This window comes from Falco naumanni, chromosome 14 (assembly GCF_017639655.2).
Source record: "Falco naumanni isolate bFalNau1 chromosome 14, bFalNau1.pat, whole genome shotgun sequence".
NCBI lineage: Eukaryota > Metazoa > Chordata > Aves > Falconiformes > Falconidae > Falco > Falco naumanni.
Genome location: NC_054067.1, coordinates 20989741 through 21011953, shown reverse-complemented (window position 1 = coordinate 21011953; position 22213 = coordinate 20989741). Strand labels below are relative to the sequence as shown.

Below are 22213 nucleotides of genomic sequence, written 5' to 3'. Positions count from 1 at the left end.
CATTCTAAAATAACATTTAGTTAGAAATTGAAATATATTTTCCATTTCCTTTTCCTTAGAGTTACAGAATGACTACTGTGGTTTACCTCTGTGACTGCTTTTGCTGCAGATATCACTATGTTCAGTGTACCAAAGAAGTATCGTCTGTAGTTTGTGCTTAATACTATTTATTTTTCCTCTACAGAGAGCAGGGGACACAGTCAGTGGAGATACTGAAAGGTAATTACTTTTGTTATTCTGTATTTAAATATATACATCATCTATCTATTAATTATATTTAGTTGTTTATCTTTAGAAATTTAGTTGAAGTATTTGAGGAATAAATTTCCAGGGTTTAGTGATAGTAGCATTAATATAATTTGGTAAATCCTAACTTTCATTTCCTAACATCAAATAAACATCTAGATTACAAAGGTTGAAAAAATACTTTAGATGTAAGTTTATTAAAGATTACTATGGGAAAAAAATTAAACTACAGCAAACTAGTAGATGTTTTCCCCCTTTTTGGTTTTTACTCTTTAGATTTAGTATTTCAGAATCACTATGAAGGTGAAAAGCATAATGCGTGTCTAGCATGATTATTTAGAAATAACAGGCAGAAGTTTTCAATGAACATCTACATGCTAATTCAGTCTATACAAAAATTACTGTTTATATTTGTAACTCATCTTTGATAAATACTAAGAATGGGGACTTCAGTTTGTCCTTTATGTTTGAATTTAATCAATTAATACTAATGAATAAAACAGTGATTTTTGCCTTTTTTTTCTTTGCAGTTTATCTGATGATGTATGTTCATATTTTAGTTGCATCCAATAAGTCATATTAAAAGAATAAGTTTGAAATAACAGACACTTGGGTACCATAGTATAGTACAATTAAGATTAATTGGAATCTTTTAATATGGATAATTATTCTTTTTCACATTTTTTCATCCTGTTTATGGCCTAAACCTGTTTAAGAAGCTAAACCATGAACTGAATATAAAATAATGAATTACATTTAGACTGCTTTCATCAATCTAAAGGATTTACAATTGGTGATGATTTTCTTCAGTGGTATAAATAACACTACATTACAGCTAGAAGTCTGAGGTACAAAAATATTAGTTGCTAGTCACCAAACACAAGTCACCTTGTGCCTGATTTCTCAGAATTGTCAGCATTTTCACCTCTTTATATGTGTAGTAAACATGGCAGTTCATTTCCAAGGCGGTTAGAAAAGTAAAAATTTATTGGATGTTTCCCCACTTGTAGGGTGCTGTGTGTGTTTAAAATGGTGTTCAACTAAACTGCGTAGCACTTTCTTCACAGATGAAAGTGAGGTAAAGAAGGAGTTCAAAAGACTTTTCTGAAGTAAAATTCTACTCTAATCTCATTAAAGACAGTCCTGTCTCTCCATTGCTGCCACTGTAGTAGTCCGTTACCTCATCATACATTAACTCAGTGAAATGTAGATTTTCATTTTTAGAATAAATTAAATATAGTCCTGCTTAGTATTTTGTTCCAATTCAGAGCCAAAGCAGCACCCATCTTGTATGAGGCAGGGGCTACATAGCAGGAAAAGATGTGTCATTCTTAGACTTTTTTGAAGTAACAATTGGATTTCACCCTTTGCCCTTAACTCTTATAGTGGTGAAAAACAGTTTTCAGAACATACTGTTTTCTGTAAAACTTACATATTTAGTTTTTACTTAGTCTCCCAACTCTTTCACAACATGTGCTGTTGTCCTGTTCTTCCCTCATACTTCTTTCTCCTTACTTTCCGTCACTCTCTTTTCTCACCCTTCATTCCAGTATGGCTGCCCCTTCTCTCAGGTCCTTCCTACCTGACTTTCTGCAAGAGAAAGAAATCGCAGACCCCTTCCAAAAAAAAAAGCCATACTTCTCACCCCTTTTTTGTCTTCCTTCTCCACACCCATAATTTCTTGCAGCCATAAGGAAGAGTTATAAAGGATTTTTATTGTTCATAAAGCAAAGCATGCCTAATTATTCTGAGTGGATTGCACTTGCTCAGTTTGGCAGGGACATTACAATCCAGATGGAACAACCTTGGTGGACAGGACACAAGTCTCCACTGGACATCTGCCAAGAGCTATTTTCCAGGGACATATGACTCGATGAAATTTTGGCAAACTTTCATAGCAAAAACCTATTGTTTAATTTTTTTTATAGTATGACTCTCCGTCTTTTAATCCTTCTCCCACACATTTTAATTTCAGGTCCAAAAGATGAACATATTATGTCTTTCCAGTATGTTGAAAAATATTTTAAAATAGGCAGAGTTGTATCTTCTTGCTCCTAATAACTTTTGTTCAAGTGGTGTAAACAGTTCAAACCAAAATAGAAATGTTTCTTATATTTATCCCTTATAGTTAGGTTTGGGGGAGCAGAAAACAAACTGTGTGGATAGAATCACATATTTGGATGAAATAGCATTATCTTCATTAACTGTACAGTCGCTTATCAAGTTCCTGTGATGTGATTGCATCCTTTGTTTAAAAACAGAAAAAAAGCCAAAAGTCAGAAGGAAGTAGTTTCTTGCATGTAGTAGAATGCACTGCAGACTGCAGGGAATATGTATTGAAAACACTAGCAGTGATGTGAGAAATATGAGACTACAAAATGTTACTATGAATAAATACCTAGCTTTTCAAACTCATTAAATGAGTAAATGCAAAGCAAGTCTAGCAGCTTTCTTTTTAGTATTGAGCAAAGTAAAAGTTAGGTATTTCTGCATTACATCGCTGGTTCTTTCCAGACTTTTGGCACATCTACATCACATATTTGGTCCGGCACTAGGCACAGGGCTGGGCTTCCACCATCAAGGCAAAGCTCCCCCACGTTAGAAGTCCATTCACACATCAAACTCTGGCCCTGTCTGAGAGAGAATGCAGAAAAATCTGAGCCCTACTTTTAAGCAGCCTTTTGGCTAGAAAAGTAGGGCAGCCACAGGCAAGTTGCGACTCTTCATTTCTGAGCAGGTGTCATTATTTAGGAAATTACACCCTGCAATTGGAGGTGGAATCACTAAATGTGTGAGCATTCTGATGTTTTAGGAAGACAAGTTAAACTAAATGCTTCCTGAAGAAGTATCCAATTTGTCTTCCTTTTCATAGGAAGCAGTTTACCCTGTTTGTTACGGTTTCACAGATAAGGAAGGGGTAATGGGCATCTAACATGTAGTCTGTGCTACAGCTTTTATGAAAACATCTCATTATGCTTAGCAGGGTTCATTGTGTTCTTTGATCTTCATTTTACTTTATGAGAATCTTTTTCTAGTAATAAGAAACCTTGGCATCTGTGGATTCTAGACATGCATGCGTAATGTAACCATGACATCACTACGGAGACCTTGGGTGTAAAAATCTTACTCTGCTTAGCTAACCATACAGGCCTGCAAGGGAAAGAGAAGGCAGTAAAGAATTGTATCATTCATGCATCGCACAATTGCTAGTTGAATAAACAGGTTTTAGGAATATTTGCACTTAGTTTCCATGTGAAAATGCTGCTCACATTCTTTTTCATAACACATTTTGTCTCAGCAAATATTAATGCTTAAAAATTATTTTAATCATGTCCACAGCAGCATGGTTTGGAAGTTACTTTTTTAGTTGTGGTTAATGCTGGAGAACTAAGAAGAGATAAATATTTTGCAAATAACTTTTAGTCTTGATATTGTTTTGTCAACTTTACATGTACAGATACACCTGTATTGCAGTGACTGCAGAACCGTACAGATGCATCTGAGCTAGCCTGCTGTTCACTGAAGTATTAAGTAATAGACTGTAGCATAATCCAGTAGCTGAGCCAGCATGGAATGGAGAAGGGATTTGAAATCTGACTACAAAATACTCAATAATTAATTTGCAGTGAGAAGTTACTTGTTGTGACAGGAATAAGTTACATAAGCTATGGAGGTTCTAATAACCTAAACATAAATCATTAATCTAGGCAAGGTGATTAAAAATGCATTCCTGTGACCTGGTAGATAAACCCAAATTGCTGCATATTAGTTCTTGTGAACCAGCTATAAGGAAATTTCACATGGTACCTACAATACTTTTCTGTACAAATGTACTTTCTAGTATGCTGAATTTTTTTTTTATTTTTGCTCATTGATCATGGTGGCCTTAACCCTGAGCTGCAATGGGATTACACTTGAAGTATTTCACAATGTGAGACATGAAGCTTGAAGAGAGCTTTACACACCCTTTGCATCTAGAAATTTACATGTCCCAAGTATCTACCAATTTAAAAAAAGCGGGATGATAGGTGCCATTTTCTAGTTGTTCGTAGCTGCTGTGGATCAGTACAGTTGTTGCTCAAGCTCTCTGTGTTTCAGATCACCATGTGTTTCTACGTATTCAGGTGGCAGCAGGGACTATCAGTCTATTTTCAAATACAGGCTTTGCTTTGTCCATAATGTTTAACAAACAGCTTTGAAATTACTCTTGATCATCTGTGCTGAGTTCTTGAGCTCCTACATTTATGTAACCTTATGAAATAGGAGCCATCCTATAGAGGACTAGCAAGAAAAGCTCTCAAAATAGTCTGTTTATGGACTGTGCATCAACTTACACATTCCATATAAGTTCCAGTCAGAATGCGCAGAGCATGTTGTACCATGACAGAACATGAAATACACTGCCTAGTAATTTATACCCAGTTATACTCTGTTCCAGGAGTAAATTCTGGCAAACAGTCATCTTATTTTACCTATTAGAAACTTTTATAGTTTGAAAAATTATTGCAAATTGGAGTAGTCAAAAGATAAGTTTGCTTATAACAATAACAGATTGCTCTGTTTGGTCAAATAAATGAATACAAATCAAAGAAATTATTAGTGCCTAAAATTGTTTCATCAATGCTAAATATATATTAGCAGTTTGTTATAACTAGAATAATTTTATATTTTAATTATATTCTAGTTTATAATCCTATCCATTACTGCCAGAGTAGGAGTTTAAAAAAAGTCAACAATACAGATTGTAACTATTACCAATGATGAGGTGAAAGGTAAGTAACGCTCAAAGTAATTATTCTTGTTTCTAGACTATATTCATTCATTGGGATTTATTATCTGTATCCTGTCATCAGCCAAAATAATACCAATCTAAGCAGATAAATCAGTTTGTTCTGATACAATTATAACTTTCATTTAGTGATAGATTTAATGACCCTGAAGGTAATAGAAAGAGAATTGGGATGTTATAATTAAGAGCACTGATAATGTGTAAGAGCCATTTTGTTTTATCTTCTTTCTGAGCATTGCTTATGTGATGAAGGGATGTTTAATTTGTAAGCCCCTGGTTTAAATAAGTCCTTGTTTTCAGTAAATATTCTATAATTTTTACAAGCTAAAGCACTATTACTTACTACAGTTTATGGGACAATTAAAGGTGTATTGTTATCTTTCTATGGCAGAAAATGAAAACATGTTCCTCAAAAGGAAAAGAGGAAAGAATGTCAACATGGAGGTGGCATTCACAGTTGCACTTGCTTACTGATACTTGTTTTGTGAAGAAATAACAAGTCGCTTCTGTTCACTATAAAAGGAATTTTTGTATGAGCAGAAAGTGCATGATACTCGGAATTCTGGTGAAGTTCTTAAATGGATATAACTGCTCTGATAGCAAAAGTGCAGAGATATGTGCAGCAGAAGTGTTGATTTTGCATGTTCAGTATTTGGTAGGTGACAGTTCTTAGCACTGATTAAATCTTTACTTCCTGATTCTTACAGCTTTTATCAAATAGGTTAAACTGAGATATAGTGCTTCTGCTATCTGTCATTCTAATTTTCCATTCTAATTTGTTTTCTAGAGATTCATTATTGCTGTTTTCTAATCATACGACACTGTTCCTCATTTGAAATCCTCATTACAAATCTAATCGCTAGGCTTGTACTTCATTTGCATGTCCTTTAAAATGTGAGTTGGAAGTTACCACACCTACTCGAGACCTTTAAATTCTCATATTTTTCTTCCACCTAGTCAAAGTAATTTCCATCTCTTTTTTTAAGCTCATTCTTGTTAACCTTTCTACTTTAGCTCTCTATTCAGCAACATCATTCTGACTGAATACTTCAGCCAATATATATCTAGCACTAGAACCAGATTTAGAGTGCAGTTAACTTTGACCTGTGTTTTCTTCTTAGTACCTCTATTTCTATAATTCTTCCCTTTTTTATATTTGTTTCAGTTTGCTTACAACATACAATTTAGTCAAAGTTCTGAAGAATAGATAAGGAAGGAGGCAAGGCTTTTATGCATAGAAATTTCAATATATGCCATACAGCTAGGCGGAGCATATCAAAACTCAGAATAGACAATGCTATCTGTCAAATAGGAATACCTTAGAAATACATTTGAGGAAAACTGTAGGATAGAGTAAGTGTTTTTGAATGAACTTTATTACAAAATCAAATTTCATTTAAAGTTTTGAAGTCACTGGGTTAGTATTTTGCCTTTTCTTTTGGTCATATTATGCACTGAATATTTCTGCAAACATCCTGAAATAATTGTTGTTGTTGTTGTTTTTTAATTAGTATAAGTGATGGGTCTTCCTTTTTCTAATTTCCACAGTTTCATTTCAAAAACAGTATTATACGTGAACAAGAAAACAAACATTTAGTAGAAAGTCAACTGGTCTGAGAAATATCAATCCAGGCCATTATAACTGTATCACTGCACATGCCTCCCCACTGCCCACCCCCCCCCCCACCGCCCCCTTCTTTTCCCTTTCACTTCTGTAACAACTGTTTTCCTAGAAAGAAAGGTGAGGAATAACTCAACCGATTATGATACAGAGAATTTCAACCAGAATAGACAACATACTAGTGTTCCTCGGTGTCTAAATTAATTGGTTCTGTCACTTTCACACAGATAATTTACTTGTCTAAAGAGAAGAAAATATCTCTACTTCTTCTCCCATGAACTGCAGATCTGAATATCTGAGGAATAATTAGATTCGGGAAGGAGCATTCGATAGACATAAAATCTTTTAAAAACCAAACAAACTAACTTCCTGCAGACTGTTAAAAACTGTTCCCAAATAAAAAAGTTAAGCTCATTGTACATTAGAATATCTATTCCTGACCTTTCATAAGACACCAGTTTTTGAAGGGCTTTCAAAAGCTTGATTGCAGACTTCTTCTATAACTTTATAACATTTTTGCTGGTAAGAGTCTGTGATTACTGTAAGGAGACGCACTGTTGTGTCTGCATGGAAGCCAACAAAACTTAACTGAGGACTTTGTAGATAAAAACAGAAATGTATTATTCATATTGTATATTGGCTAAGAGAATGAATGGAAGCATTGAAACTGACACTTTCCAGATGGGTCAAAGCTGTGATTAAAGAAATAGACCAGAAATGAGGGGGGGAAATGCCCAGCAGGATTGAAGTGCATTTATGGCATTCTTATGGGCAGGCAGAAATGGAGCATTAATGACAAAATCTGCCTTGCAGCAGTTTGGGCATCTGTCCATTCCTTTACCAAATGTTGTAAGCTGAACTTTTTTGGTATTCAGTTGTTTCTTTCAATCCTTGTAATGTACAGACAGCTCATACCTTCCAAGTCTTGCCTATTAGCTTTTATGATTTTAATTTTAATGTTATGCATCCTTTCTTCTCACTGCAGCCTGGAAATTTCCTTTGACTCAGGACTGATAGATGCTTTTAACTGACAATGCAGTAGTTGTTTCTACTGGTAAATATGATTTTTCCTAACAATGGAAATCATCAAATAAGAAAATGCAACTTCGTGACTTGCTGACTTAAGACAGAATTATCACAGAAACAGAATCTTTTAGGCTGGAAAAGACCTTTAAGATCATCCAGTCCAACTTTTAACACAGCACTGAACCGTGTCCCCAAGCACGGCGCCTGCGGGGGTTTGGAGCCCCCCCGGGGACGGTGACAGCACCCGGTCCCTGGGCAGCCTGTCCCCCTGCCCGGCCACCCTTTCCGCGAAGGAATTTCTCCTGAGATCCCCCCTGACCCTCCCCTGGCACAGCCTGGGGCCGCTCCCTCTTGTCCTGTCGCTGGTTCCCTGGGGGAAGAGACCGACCCCCCGGCTCCAGCCCCCTCAGGCAGCCGCAGAGCCATGGGGTCCCCCCCGAGCCCCGTTTCTCCAGGCTGAGCCCCCCCAGCCCCCCCAGCCGGTGCCGCAGCCCCTTCCCCAGCTCCGTGCCCGTCCCTGGACACGCTGCAGCCCCTCAGGGTCTGTCCTGTAGCGGGGGCCCAGCCCTGAACCCCGCGTTCGCGGGGCGCCCCCAGTGCCGGGCGCAGGGGACGGGCGCTGCCCCGCTGCCGCTGGCCACGCCGGTGCTGGCACAAGCCGGGACGCCGGTGGCCGCCGTGGCCACCCGGGCACGCTGCCGGCTCATGTTCAGCCAGGTGTTGACCAGCAGCCCCAGTTCTGTCCCACCAGGCAGCCCCCCACCAGCTGCTCTTCCCCCAGCCCCAGCATCCCATGGGGCTGCTGCCCAGGGCAGGGCCGGCACCGAGCCTGGTGGAACCTCACACAAGTGGCCTCGGCCCCTCGGCCCCTGGGCCAGGCCAGCCCCCCCGCAGAGCCCGCCAGCCCCCACAGATCAGCGCTGCCCCCCGACTTGGTGTCCTCTGCAAAGTCACTGAGGGGGCGCTCCGTCCCCACGTCCAGGTCGTTGGTAAAGACATTAAACAGAACTGGCCCCGGCACGGAGCCCTGGGGAGCGCCACCTGTGACCAGCCACCAGTGGGACGTGATTCCATTCACCACCGCTCCCTCGCCCGGTCGCCCGGCCAGCGTCTTACCCAGCAAAGGGTAATTCTCCAGGAGAACGCTGTGAGAAATGATGTCAAAACCTTTACTTAGGTCCTTTCCCTCACCCGCTAGGAGGGTCACCTTGTCATAGAAGATCAGGTTCATCAAGCAGGACCTGCCTTCCCTACACCTGTGCTGGCTGGGCCTGGTCATCCGGCACGTGCCATGGGATAGCACATGTACTGTTGCGTTCCTTGTTGGCCAGCCAAAAGATACCGTTAGGATATCGGTGCCACAAAAATACCACTATTTTTCTGATGATCTAAATTTTTTAGTTAAATGCTGAATAGCGGTGATCTTTAGGAATGTCCTGGTTTTAAGTGCTTCCGCTATGGAGGAGGTAGTGGGGAAAGAACAGAACAAAAGAAGATGTCAGACTTTCTCTGTGCCTGGGAAACATAACTGACAGTCTTGTCAGATTTGGCCTGATAGTTACATACTTATTAATGTCATATATAACGTTTATACACATGCTTACATATTGTTAAATTTAAGATATCCAAAAAGTAAATCAAAGGCAAACACACACTAAGCAATTTGAAGAGCTTTCAAATTTTTTATTTGATTCTGTAATGACATGGGAAAGAACCAACTTTGCAAAATATGGAACAGATATAAGTCTGTCCTAAAGGTCAGAATATCACTTCAAACAGGTAAGAATATCACTTCAAATCTGTAAGGTGCTGCATTTTAAAAATGCAAGTTGCTCTTAAAACAAACCTGCTAAATTATTTATTTTTATTTATACATTTTTCTTGCTTAAAAATATTTATTCTTTTTCATTTTAGTCTGGACACTAGGAATACACTATACTTGTGTTAAATGTTGTTGATGCTCAAAGAAATGCACAAATAAGAGTCAGCCCTGCAAGAAAGAGCCAATGTTTTATATGTCTTAAGACTATAGACCCTAGGAGGGAGGAATTATGTTGGTTGCTTTTGAATATTAGCTGATCAGGGTTAAGTATTTTTAAACCGGGGATTGAATCAGAAACATATATTCTCAGATGATTTATATGTTAAGTCAGAATATTAAGAATGGTTTTGTTTCTCAACATTAGCACTGTTCATTGAAAACAATAGTTAAATTTGTAAAGAGCTTCCCATTTTAAGTGCTGTATTTTAAATAACTTGTAACATAATTACATCTGTAAGTATACATTTGGAAATGTATAGAGAATGAGTGTATATGCACTACTTACTCAGATTTTATTTTTTTTCTGTAGTTATTTGACATCTTTCTTTTTCTCTGTCCTAGATATGTAAGTTCTGCCATTGACCATCAAGGAAGCACATCCATGAGGAAGGTAATGATTTATAAATGTACTCTGAAAAAAACAAAATATCTCTAACGGTTCAATTCACTGTTGTATTTTTAAAATATATTAAAAGTATCATAAACCTTGAAATTTGTCTATATTATAAAACATATGAAAATAAAAAGCTTGGAATAATTTCATATTCAGAAAATTGACTACTGCAACCACAGCAGTTCAGTGTGTACGCAGTACTTTTAGTTAAGTTTAGTAGGAACCTTAGTATGTGTTACTAGTTTTGGGAGGAGAATCATAAAAAATGTCTAGCTTGGAAGGGACTCTGGAGGGAAGGTTGCCATAAAGGTAAAGAAAATTTTTTAAACTCTTAAAATATTTAAATAGTATGACTACTATGATAGGGAGAGATGGGATTAAAATTTTTGGAGATTTTTGTGATATCAGTTTTGAAGGTCTTCAATGGAAAATATCTAGAAATTAATTTACTATATAGTATTTTGCAAATATTTCCTAAGAAGGACAAACAGAACCTTCATTTACAGAATGCTTATTTCTTCATTCTTAGCACTTTCTTCACTAAGTAGGTGCTAAGTAACTTTTGAAGATTGCCAGATGTCATTCTGCCTTCCTAATATTTACAAAGTGAGGCTGAAGACCAGTGGCAATAGTGGAAGATGTACAGCTAAATTTTCACAGTTTGCGAAAACCTGCAGTTGTGTTTATTGATACGCTGTCCTATCTGCCCATCCCTGCCTTGCCTGCTGCCTCCACTGGAAAACAGTTGGACCTGTGGCTGTTCCCCGGCATCCTGGTCCTGCAAATCTTCTAATATGCATAATCTCCATGATTTGTGTACTTTGCTAGTGAATGCACTGATGGCTGGGTTTGGAACTTGTTAATGGTTTTCCTTAAAAGCTCCAAAGGTTCAAAACAGCAGAGGTACATGTAAGCAGTTTTGCATTGATAGGCTTGGTTCCCTTCATCCTGACAGGTAACAGAATCTTTAGTCTCCAGGGCATTTTTTAAACATAGCATAACTTCATTTGGTGATTCTGTAACAGCACTCCTACTACTACACTATGATTATGTTGAAGTCTTATTAATTTAGCCTCATGTAGCACAGATTTGATTCTATGACCTTTTTATTTTTTTTTTCCCCATGGTGTGCTTCTCTTTGGGTTGGGGTGGAAGGGCGTGCATTTCGTTAAAATTCTACTTTGTGTTGTGGTTTTGAGACGAGAACTTAAATGCTGACAACCACAGTATGTTCTCACATCATCTGTTTCCCATAGCAACACAGTCATTTTAAAGTTGCAAGTTCTGTTTTCTTACAGTGTTTACCACAAAGTTAATTATATAGTTCCTTTATGTCTCATAATATGAAGCTTGAATTTTACGTTAGCAGTGCTAATTAAGTACTGATTCCCAAGGTACTGCAAACCTTTCACTTTTTCTAGTTCTCTTGCTTTTGAATACATTGCATGAGTTCATAAACAAAACACAGTAAGACCAATTATCTTATGTTTTGAGGAGCTAATATTTTCAGCTCTCCTTGATTTGTTGTGCTTGTATTTAATTATTTAAAGAACTTTTATATTGAATGATGCATACCAGTTTCTGGTGAGTATCCTAATGTGTATATCCTCCAGTTTTTCCATTTTTCTTGCAGTTCTTTAATCACATGAAAACTGTAATTTAATTATAGTGGTTTATTCCATCACTATATTTTTTTATGCTATATTATTGACAAATCTAGTGATTTCTTTTTCAGAAAGAGATACCTTCTCTGTCCTAATGCATTTTTATGCAGAAAGAGAAACACCAAAAAAAGTTGTTTCTGTCACAGTCACCACAGATCTCCAGTTGGCCCCATGTGACTGACTGATACAGCTGCTGTGGCATGCAATACATCAATAAAACCCCCAATGTTGCTGTGCATCTTTAATACTTTCTTATAGACTTAGTTTTCTTTTTTCATTTTCTGACTGTTTTTTACTACATATCCTGTAGCACAGGAGTAAGCATTAATCTTTGTCTTCTCTAGTGCTCAAAACAGAGACAGATTTGCAGCTATCAAGTTAAATGGAGAATATGTACTGTCTTATGGTGATATGATGCATATACACTTACAGAGCTTGTCACCTGTCAGAATTACAATATTTTTGTGAAGCATTCATATACTGTGTCTGACTGGGAGAGCAGCCTGAGATAAACAGAACACAGAAAGCTGGTGTTCTCTGAGCCAGCTCTCAGGAATCAAGTATTGCCAATTTCTGCAAGTCACTAGAAAATGTTCCTGCTGTTTGACACTGTAACTGGCTACATTGCAGAAGGGTTACAAATTGGTCCGTGCACGTGCAAAACAGCTCCTCCCTCCTCCGCTTTTATTTAAGATAAAACTTTGTCTCTCCAATAGTTGGAGTCATGTTTTCAGCTGTTGCTTTTCTATGTACTGCTTAAGCTGTAACCCTTCGCTATCCTAAATATTAATTTAAATATTTTTTTAATTTTAATTATAATCCTCAGTCTTAAACACTTATTTAATATGTTGTACCAGAGCTGTTAATGAGGACTTTTGTAGCATGTATTTGGGCTTTGACCACACGCTCAGGCACTGCCATAAGGTAGGGTGCGCAGGGTGAGCAGTCAGATGATCTCTGGGAGAAGGTAATTATCTGTAGTCATACCACTAGTGAAGGCGACTTGGAGATCCCCGTCAGTGACTGAGGCGCCCTTCTTCTAGGCCCTCTACTAATAACTGAATTATTATCATTATAATTATATATAATATTATATTATTTATAAATTGATACAATATATTAAAATACATAGTATTATATGTATAATAATATATTAAAATGTATTATATATGTTATATTTTGTATATATTTATATATATATATATATATAAATAAATATTATCATTATAACTGAATGTTATCAGCCACAAAGGAAAAATCAAGAAAATGAACAAGATGTCCTTTTTCATGTTACACCTTTGCCTGGATCTGCTGGTTTATCACACTGTGAATGCTGGTTTTTCTACTGGTAATGGCAGCAGCAGTTACCAATCAGGCAGCGACTCCATTGTGTTGACCTGTCCTTTTTCCCCTAGCATTTACATGTTTTAGATAAATCCTTACCATCTTTTGAGTTCTATCCCTGTTTTTAAAAGGTTTAAATAATAAGATGCTTTCAGGTTTTTCTTAAGAATCTGTAACAGTTTTGTAATGCAGCCATAGAAGAAAATATTTTTTTTTCTCCTCAGTTATCAACCTACCAACCCACCAAACTTAATCATTTTCTATGGTTGGAAACAATTAAAGAATGTGACTTCAACATGTCATCAAACACATTACACATTAGCTATATAATGTTTGTGGTAGATATGTCTTTGTGAATGAATATTTGTATGACTATCTCATGTATACCTACAACAAACTTCAACTGTCATTCACTTTATTAGGTCATTCTTATTAGGTCATGAGTTTATATCCTTAGTTTTCAGACTACTGCATAACCATTTGTGCAAAGAATCCTTAATATTTTGATTGCAATTTTAATTAATAATTGAAAAAAGATGGGATTTTAATTTGCAGATGTAGCACTGTGTTGTTTTCTTTATGATGTTTATAACAGTAGTAAGTTAAATGACAAAAATGAGATCTTATGGTAACTAATCCTGAGATAACCATGGAGATGGTTGTGAATGCCGGCTGTTTTTCAGGTTACTTTCAGGTTACTACTGTTTGTATTGGATTTTCATAATTATTATTTTCCTTACAGTCATTCCATTACGCTTCCCTCAGGGTGAAAAGCAGAAAATGGTCAAAAGGTAACTTATCTGAGTTAACATTTTGAATGTAGAAAATGAGACAACTTCTCTGATAATAAGTGATCTGGATCAAATGCCAAAGTTCAACTCAATTAAAATATTTCTAAATTTACCAAAGCAAGGTATCAAATATACCAAATAAATGTATTATAAGGTATAATATTGCTAAACTTGGTAAAATTTTCTCTGAAAAGCAGAAGGAAGGTAACATCTGGATACTTTGCCATTTCATTCTGCTGTCTCTATCTATTCATGGCCTATCTGAGACTGTTAAAACAATGAACATTTGAAAACTATTTATAGCGTAATAAATTCATATGAAAGTATATGGCCAATGAGCTTTTTTATTCCATTTGTTGGTTTAGTGTCCTTTCTATGAAAATTTTCCTTTTATTATACTATACATTTTTAATACCTGAATATTAATTTATTAATAAATTTTAATAAACTGGCCCAGGTTTATTTATTATAATTTATTATTATAAATTAATAAGATTTAATACATTTTAATAAACCTGACCAGGACACAGCAGAGTATGTTATTCCAAAATGTGCAAAATGTTAAAAAATTGGTTGTGGAATGTTGCAGAACAAAGGATGGTATTTTAATGTTATCTAAATTCCTACGCTGTTTCACAGCTGTAAGACAAATACAACTCTTGTAGCAATATACACTTGCTTTGTCACAGAAAAATATCAAATATTTTAAGGAGATTTCCTACAGTCTTTTTCAGGAAAAATTATACCATAATTAAGACAAAACCCATTCTCATTAATATTTACAAGGCACACTAAAATTTTAAGCTTTTCAGTTAGGATGTATTGAAACAATAGCAACAACAACAACAACTTTTCCTGGTGCTATGCCTTCAAACAGGATGCAGTAAAGTCAAAATAGTGTTGTTCAATTAAATTTGCGATAGAAAGCATGTAAGCATGTGCATTTTTATGGAATTGAATGATCTTTTTTATTGGCTATAAATATTGAGTATAAAAATCTAGTTTAAAAATTCATAGAATTTGACAGGCCTTCTGTCTGTAGTAACAGAAGATATACGGAAGAGGTAACATGTACATTCTGTATACAGACTATGTCATACATCGACGACTAAATAAATACATTTTTACTTTGGAATGGTGATGCTTATCTTAATCAGATAAAAATGCAGCCCTAAGAGGAATGAATCCTCTAGAGATTAAATAAACCATTACATAAACCAGGCCCTTCTTACTTTGTATTCACTCTGAAACCAAAATTGCAGAGCATTGTCAAATTTGGAGGTTGTTTGCTCAGTTTCCTCTCCCTGGAACTGAAGAGGATTAGACTTGAAGCATTTTGAATTGAGTCATCATTAAAAATTAGTAGTGTGTTTATATTGAGAAGAATAGTTCTTCCCTGTTTTCATTTGGGAATGTATCTCACACTACTGTTGCATTCTCAGGGAGCTCTCTAACAAGCGGGAGCAGAAGACGTATTTCCTGCAAAGACCTGGGGCACGGAGATTGTGAGGGCTGGCTATGGAAGAAAAAGGATGCCAAAGGTTATTTCACACAGAAATGGAAAAAGTACTGGTTTATTTTGAAAGATTCATCCTTGTACTGGTATACAAACCAGAATGTAAGTATCCTCTGTTTGCAGAAAGCCAAAATGAAACCTTAAACTTTATAATTCTGTTGTATTAAGTCTATTTTTACTACATGGTAGGATATGTTAGTGAAAACTACTTTAATTGCCAGGTCTGGGTTCCTCTAGCTGGAAATATTTCAATTGAAATTATTTTTTTTAAATTCTCCAAGTCCAAGCTTAATAAAATAGCAGATATTTATGGCAGTCAAAGAAAGGAATACGCCAGTGGTTAATACTTTTCCATAGACAATATTTATTTGGACTAACACAGTGCTCAAGCTCAGCTCTCCTTAGTTTCGGTTGTGTGGGGTGATGTATAGAGTGGAACCATTCTTGTCAGTTAAACATTACGGGAAGCCGATGTGAAAATCTGAGTTTGTAGAACTCTTTATCTGAAATTTATCCTTATATAGATGTTCCTTTGGCTTTTTGCTGAACTAGTCTGGAGTCTGCAGTTTCTTGTGTGTAAAACGCTGTTCTTGGTGAAATTTTATTGAAAACCCTGTGCCTACGCTTGTGCAATCTGCATATATGCAGGAAAAAATAATGGAAAGGAAAAGAAAAAAAAATAATTAGATTGCAGGTCTTCCCTTTGTATGCAAAGTCTTGTGTGCCCAATCTAAACTGTCTGTGTTACAGCCTGCTTTGATTACTGGTATTTTACCTCATATTTTCTATATTCTTCAAGAGGACAATTTCACTAGCATCATTATCCTCAGTTTTAGTATTTTCTTGTCAGCCCAAAACAGTATTGTTTCAGGCTGTGGGTGATAAATGCCTTCAGGTTTTGTTGTGCATTTTGTTTGTTTTGCATTGGTACATGCAAGGTGGTAGTCATTATATGTCCCACTGGTTTTCAGTCTGTTGCTTACAGCCGAGCCATAATTCATAGTAGACTGGTACACTTGCTAATACTTTTAAAAAATGTGACTGGTGTTAATATGTTTCCTTGCTTTTCCTGGTAAATTACTTTAAAAGAAGCAAAACATGACAAGACATACTTTCTAGCTACTACTTTTTCATTTAATCACTGGTGAGCTTGCTGGAGAAACCTCCTCAATTACTACTAGCAGGACAGATGGTCTACACAATTGTGACTTTAACAGGAGGCATCCACAAAACCATTTGAAAATGTAGATTATATGATGAAGAAATGGAATTCTTCTCTGTAGCTGTTAATGTTTTTAATGGTGGTTTGGGTGCTTTATTTTGTGCTGAAAGGTTTTCTGTAATTTTCAGCAAAAGGGAATTAGGATGACTGTGCCTCTTTTGAGAAACTGTCAATTTAATTACTTCAAAAAAGTGATTGACGTGTGATGAATTAGATACATCTTTTAAGTGAAAACATTATGGGGAAAATATGTTCAGTATGTCAGCTGATTGAATGGTTGTTCTTAGTATAAGACCCAAATGGCTACTGCTCATTTCTCCCTTCTTTAACTCTATGTTCTTCTTCACCATCACTTTTTCTTCTCTTTTGATAGGATGAAAAAGCAGAAGGATTCATTAGTTTACCTGAGTTCAGGATAGATAGAGCAATTGAATGCAGACGAAAACAGTAAGTAACGTGTCATTTATGTTTATAAATCAAAGGATCCCTCTTGGAAGCATATTATATATAGTACTGAAAATTTGCAAAGTACAGAGAAGGTAGTTACACAGAAAGCCTTGAAATCTGTAAATAATATATAATACATCCACCTAAGCTTTAGTGTTTCTCTTTATTACAAAAGATACAACTTAATGTAAATTCCATAAACTGTCTTACAAAGAGTTGGATAACTCTTTGGCCAGCTTTCCAGATTGCCCAGTTACAGTTTTAGTTAAATAAGTAAAGTAAAAAACAGTGATTACGTTAGTCAAGAGATAAAACTTTCTTAGGTTCAGTATGGTCATTTTGATAAGAATCAAGTGTGCAAGAAACAATTCCCATGGGACATACCATAAAAAATATCATAGCAAGGGATGATGGACATTTTTCTCCTTTATGGAGGAAGCTTACATACCCAATATTGTGTTATTTTCAGCTGCTAAAATATTTAGGTTCCATATGCAAACTTAACATTGTGTTATTGCTTATGTGCATATTGCTACTACTGCGTTATGCTTCCAGTATAAAGCATATGCTAAGCTTTGCCACACTTAAGGCGTATTTAATAACAAACACTCTCTGGAAATTGCTTGCAAGCAGTGTTGTGATTGGAATGCATAGCTGTCAAACAGCAGGTTTAACAGAACAGCGCTGATGCTTTGAGACTAGCACTTCGCCAGTATTTCCTGAATTATTTGCATGTGTCTTCTGTATGCTGCATCTGGGGTTTTAAAACTTGCTGCCATGAGGAGCTACAGTGAATAGTATTAAAGACACTTTTACAAAAGCTTTCCTACTTATAACCAAGCATCCTGAATTTTTATTATGCTTTTCCAATGACTGAATGTCCTTTTGGCCTGAGTAATACAAGTCCTACAACTATGAACACGTGTAGAACAAAAATACTGAAGATATGAATTACAAGAGAGACTGCTCTTCAGCAAATCAAACCTATTCAATTGCTTGTTCTTGTCTGGAGGTATTATTACAGTCTGTCTGAGAATTAGAAGACGGTGCAATTTATACTTCTATTAATCCCCTCAGCTGAGAGTATCACTACAGAAATTAAACCTGAACTGAGCACTATAAATTCCTCTGAGGAATGAGTAGATATTAATAATGATATTGAACAAAAATACAGGACAAACAATACCCTTCTGTTAGAATATAAAGCACTTAACAAATTTTAGTGAATTAACCAAGATCAAACAGAAGGTCACTGTGCACAGCTAGAAATAGCTTCCAGAGCTTACCTCTGAGCATTGGAGCACATTTTCTCAGAACACGTCTTAGAGAACCATTTCTGTAGGGTATATGCACAGGGAAAAGTCTGATTAACTAAAACTTTGCACACTACTGAAAACTGAATACCTTCAGGCTTTGAATCCTTTCAGAAAGAGGTGAGTCCAGGGGTAAAAGTATAATGAAAATGTTACTAATATTCCCTTAATTCGCTGAACTGAATTTCCCTTTGATTTCTTCCTTCATGGACTATCACTTACATATGTCCCCCATCATAAAAACTACACCTTACACTTGCCACCAATTTGCCTGCCTCTCTGAAAAGGACAGAAAAAGTAAATCCAGCATTATGCCCACTTACATTTCAGTATATCCAGCATATGTGAATGGAGGGCCCTGTGCTTGTTGCAGCCAGCTCTAACCCATAGCCTCTGTACACACACTTCTGAAGCGCTTGCCTGTCCTCTCCTATGTTGTCGTGCCGAGGACAGGACAGAGTGTGATTGCCAGTGCCTGATTCCATTGAAAAGCTAACGGTTCCAGTGAGCCTAGGGACAGCTTCCTGTGGTTTGATTCTTCTGCATTCCTTGTACAAATAAAATTAAGGTGATGATGACCCATTTTGACCCAGCCTGTTCTGCAAAAGTTCGAGTTCACAATTCATTATTGTCTCTGCTAGACTAGAGGGAAGCATTTCAGTTAGGATTTTCTTGCCCTCTTTCTAGAGCTAGTGAAAGATTTTACAGGACCAGGTCTTGCTTCTTTCCACCTTTTTCATTTAATAGTGGGGTTTTAGTAGGTGCTGGAATGTAAACTAAAATTCATTGCAAGTTTGAAATCTGAAAATATAAATCTGGTTGTGTTCTTACTTTTATATGGCTGTGTCCATTTTGATATTAATGTGAAAGCTAGTAAAGCAGTTACCTTGACAGTTAATAAAGAGAGGGGAAAGAAACCTAGTTCTTTCCTTTTTTTCCTCTCTTTTTTGGTAGATTCATTTGTTTTCAAGTTAAAATTGCCTTAAAAGTATGCTTACTATTTTAGTGCATGTAGAAGTCCAGCTAAAATCACAGTGACAAATTTCTTTCAGCTCTCTCAAAAGCAAAACTAAGAACATTTTGTGACTCAGCTTGGATTTCTCCTCAGATTTCTGTTATATTCAGAGCCATCATTGTGAAATGTTCAAACCTGATTGAAGCAAAGAATTTGAAATCTTACTAGAACAATTAATAGGTTTGTCTTTTCCACTGTTCTGTCAGATGGAGAATGCTGTTTTATAGAATGACTGTTAGCTGTCCAAAGTATACACGGAATGAAATAGCCTTAAAAAAACTTTCACAAGAATATATAGTAATTGAATGCATTATTCTGTATGGTTTGATCACTTGCCTCACTAATGCATTTAATAAAGGTACCCTCATTATTATACAAATCATGGCATTATCTCAGACTGGTTTAGCTCTCCAGGCTATATTTGGATGTGGAATGACCTTGTTGCTGTGAGAGGAGGTCTCATGCATAGACAGTGAAAAACTTTCCACTGCTTTTGGGCAACACCTGCATTTTCATGATTAAAAATAATCATACTGTATTAGAAATCTTAGTTATTTAAGTTTGCGTGATGAGGCATAACATGAATATCATGTTATTTTCAAACTTACTGATAATTATAATGGTTCATGATGAAGCTGATCCACAAGACTAAAGATTAATGGAACTACATATATAATTAATCATTGCTAACTAGTGCTTTGCCTGAACTTTCCAAAATCTCCACCTCGTGAAAATTTTCATTGCATAACTAATGCCAATTTAGGTCTTAAATTTATGGCAGCATATGCTGTACTGTTGGCACTTCATATTGAAACTGCGCAGTCAGAATTCTATATAAAAGTCATTGATATAGTATAGGTAGACATGAAACTATATCTTAAAGGTTGCTACGGTTTCAGCAATTTTCATTACTACTTCTGAAATGAACTTGACAGCCCTGGTAGACAGCAAATAAAACCCGAGCCACCAGCGGGCCCCCAGAGGCAAGGCTAACAGCTTCCTGGGCTGTGTTAACTGGAGTGCAGCCAACAGACAAGGAAGTGACTATTCCCTTATACTCGGTACTCATTACACCACATCTAGATTACTGCATTCAGGTTTGGGCTCTCCAAAACAAGCCGAAGGTAAAAATATAGGTATCATTCTATTGCATTATTCACCTCTCTCTATACATGTAGTTATTTTCCTGGAGTATTTTCTGCAGTACTTAATGCTAGTGTATCTAAATGCTTCCTTAGTAATAATTTGTGACACTTCTGGGAGATGAAGATGGATGATTTATTGTTGCTTTTTGCAGCCCAGAAACAGAACTACAAAACATTTAAATCAAAAGATTCCACAGAATTGGGAGCTCCGTTCCATAACAATAAAGACCTGTTTTCTTCATAGTATGTAAATATGTAACAGTACAATGCATTATTGCAGCTGTAAGTGTCACAATTTCAGGACATTACCAGAATATCAGGCAAAAAGATATTAAGGAACATTAATTATTAAGCCTGTTTGCTGTGACTTAGCACATGAGAACTCCTTTGCATAACAGGAAGACTTGCAGCATTTAACTGATTTACCCTTGAAAAAATTCTTGCTCTGTCTGCATTTTATGACACATTCACAAACTTGGTAACAACTGAGACAGAAGTCCTACAGAAAGTAGCCTTATCTCTTGCATAATCCTGACTCACCTCGCCAGCAAGTCCATTCTCTGTGCCTTAATTGAGGTAGGGTTCCTGTGAGAATGTAATATCCAAATATGTAATCATAGCTTGTAGCACAACACAAGAGCACAGTGGAGCCAAGTCTAAATTCTATTTATCACACTAACTTTTACAAGTTGTAACTTTAAGAGGTTGACTTTAAAACCCCAATACTGGCATTTTAATGCTTTTGTGTATGTAAATTTCTGTCTAGGAAAATAATCCTATTTATAAGCAGAAACTCCACCATGTGATATTCTAACAGGATTGATCCAGAGGATTAGGGTCTTTAGATCCACCACATAACCCTCTCCAATTTGAGCCAATACTTAAGTGTCAGAACTGGAAGATAGTTGGGCAAACGGAACACTAGAAGGTGGAGATGTTGCACAGAGTTCAGGCCAACTGAAAAAAGCATGCTGATATCGCAGCAAAAAATACGACCATTAAAATAGCACATCATGCTTAAATATTGTAACAATGCAGGAGTATTTGTTTAGTAATGACTTTCCATTTTGAGTCTTAAAAATTATGTAAGAAACTTCTGTAAGGAGGCATAGTATTTGTTAATTACTGTGTCATTAGCAATGTGTAATGTACCACTCTAATATATGCATGTGTGCATAAAGATATATACAAAACTATTTCATATTTCTTATTCACAGACAGATATCTCTTTTGCTAGAGCAGCTGGAGTTGCTGGTAGTCAGCTGGCATAAGGAGAATAAAGACTAAGAATGATAAGAATTTTTGGCACTAAAATCATATTATACTAATTGGGTAAAAGAAATCATAAATTTGATCACAATATACTTAAAATTATATTTATATAATGAGCAAAATCTCTTGCATTAAAATCTTAACATTCAGTAGATATAATTAACAAGCGTTTGCCATCTAGTGGGCATCAGAAAACTTTCTCCCCACTTGGGATTTCCCATGCACTCACTATTTTCATTTGCAAAACAAAGTAGCTAGGGAGATGAGGATCTGCAGTTGCTGTTATTAATGTCCAGATTCCAAAACAATACTTAAATACTTCTCAATTTTCTTATGGAATTAAGATGTTTTATGATGACCCTCTGTG

At 36.3% G+C, this 22213-nt stretch overlaps 1 protein-coding gene across 3 annotated transcripts in view; it reads left to right on the top strand.

Annotated features, from left to right (window-relative positions):
* The window catches only part of LOC121097573 (connector enhancer of kinase suppressor of ras 2-like), a 210165-nt gene that overhangs the window by 165639 nt on the left and 22313 nt on the right, over window positions 1-22213 (top strand). For all 3 annotated transcript variants that reach the window (XM_040614696.1, XM_040614697.1, XM_040614695.1), the window contains exons 14-18: window positions 185-219; window positions 10066-10114; window positions 13868-13916; window positions 15359-15534; window positions 17028-17101. In XM_040614696.1, the coding sequence (XP_040470630.1) occupies window positions 185-219; window positions 10066-10114; window positions 13868-13916; window positions 15359-15534; window positions 17028-17101 (383 nt within the window). The remainder of the gene's footprint in view (window positions 1-184; window positions 220-10065; window positions 10115-13867; window positions 13917-15358; window positions 15535-17027; window positions 17102-22213) is intronic.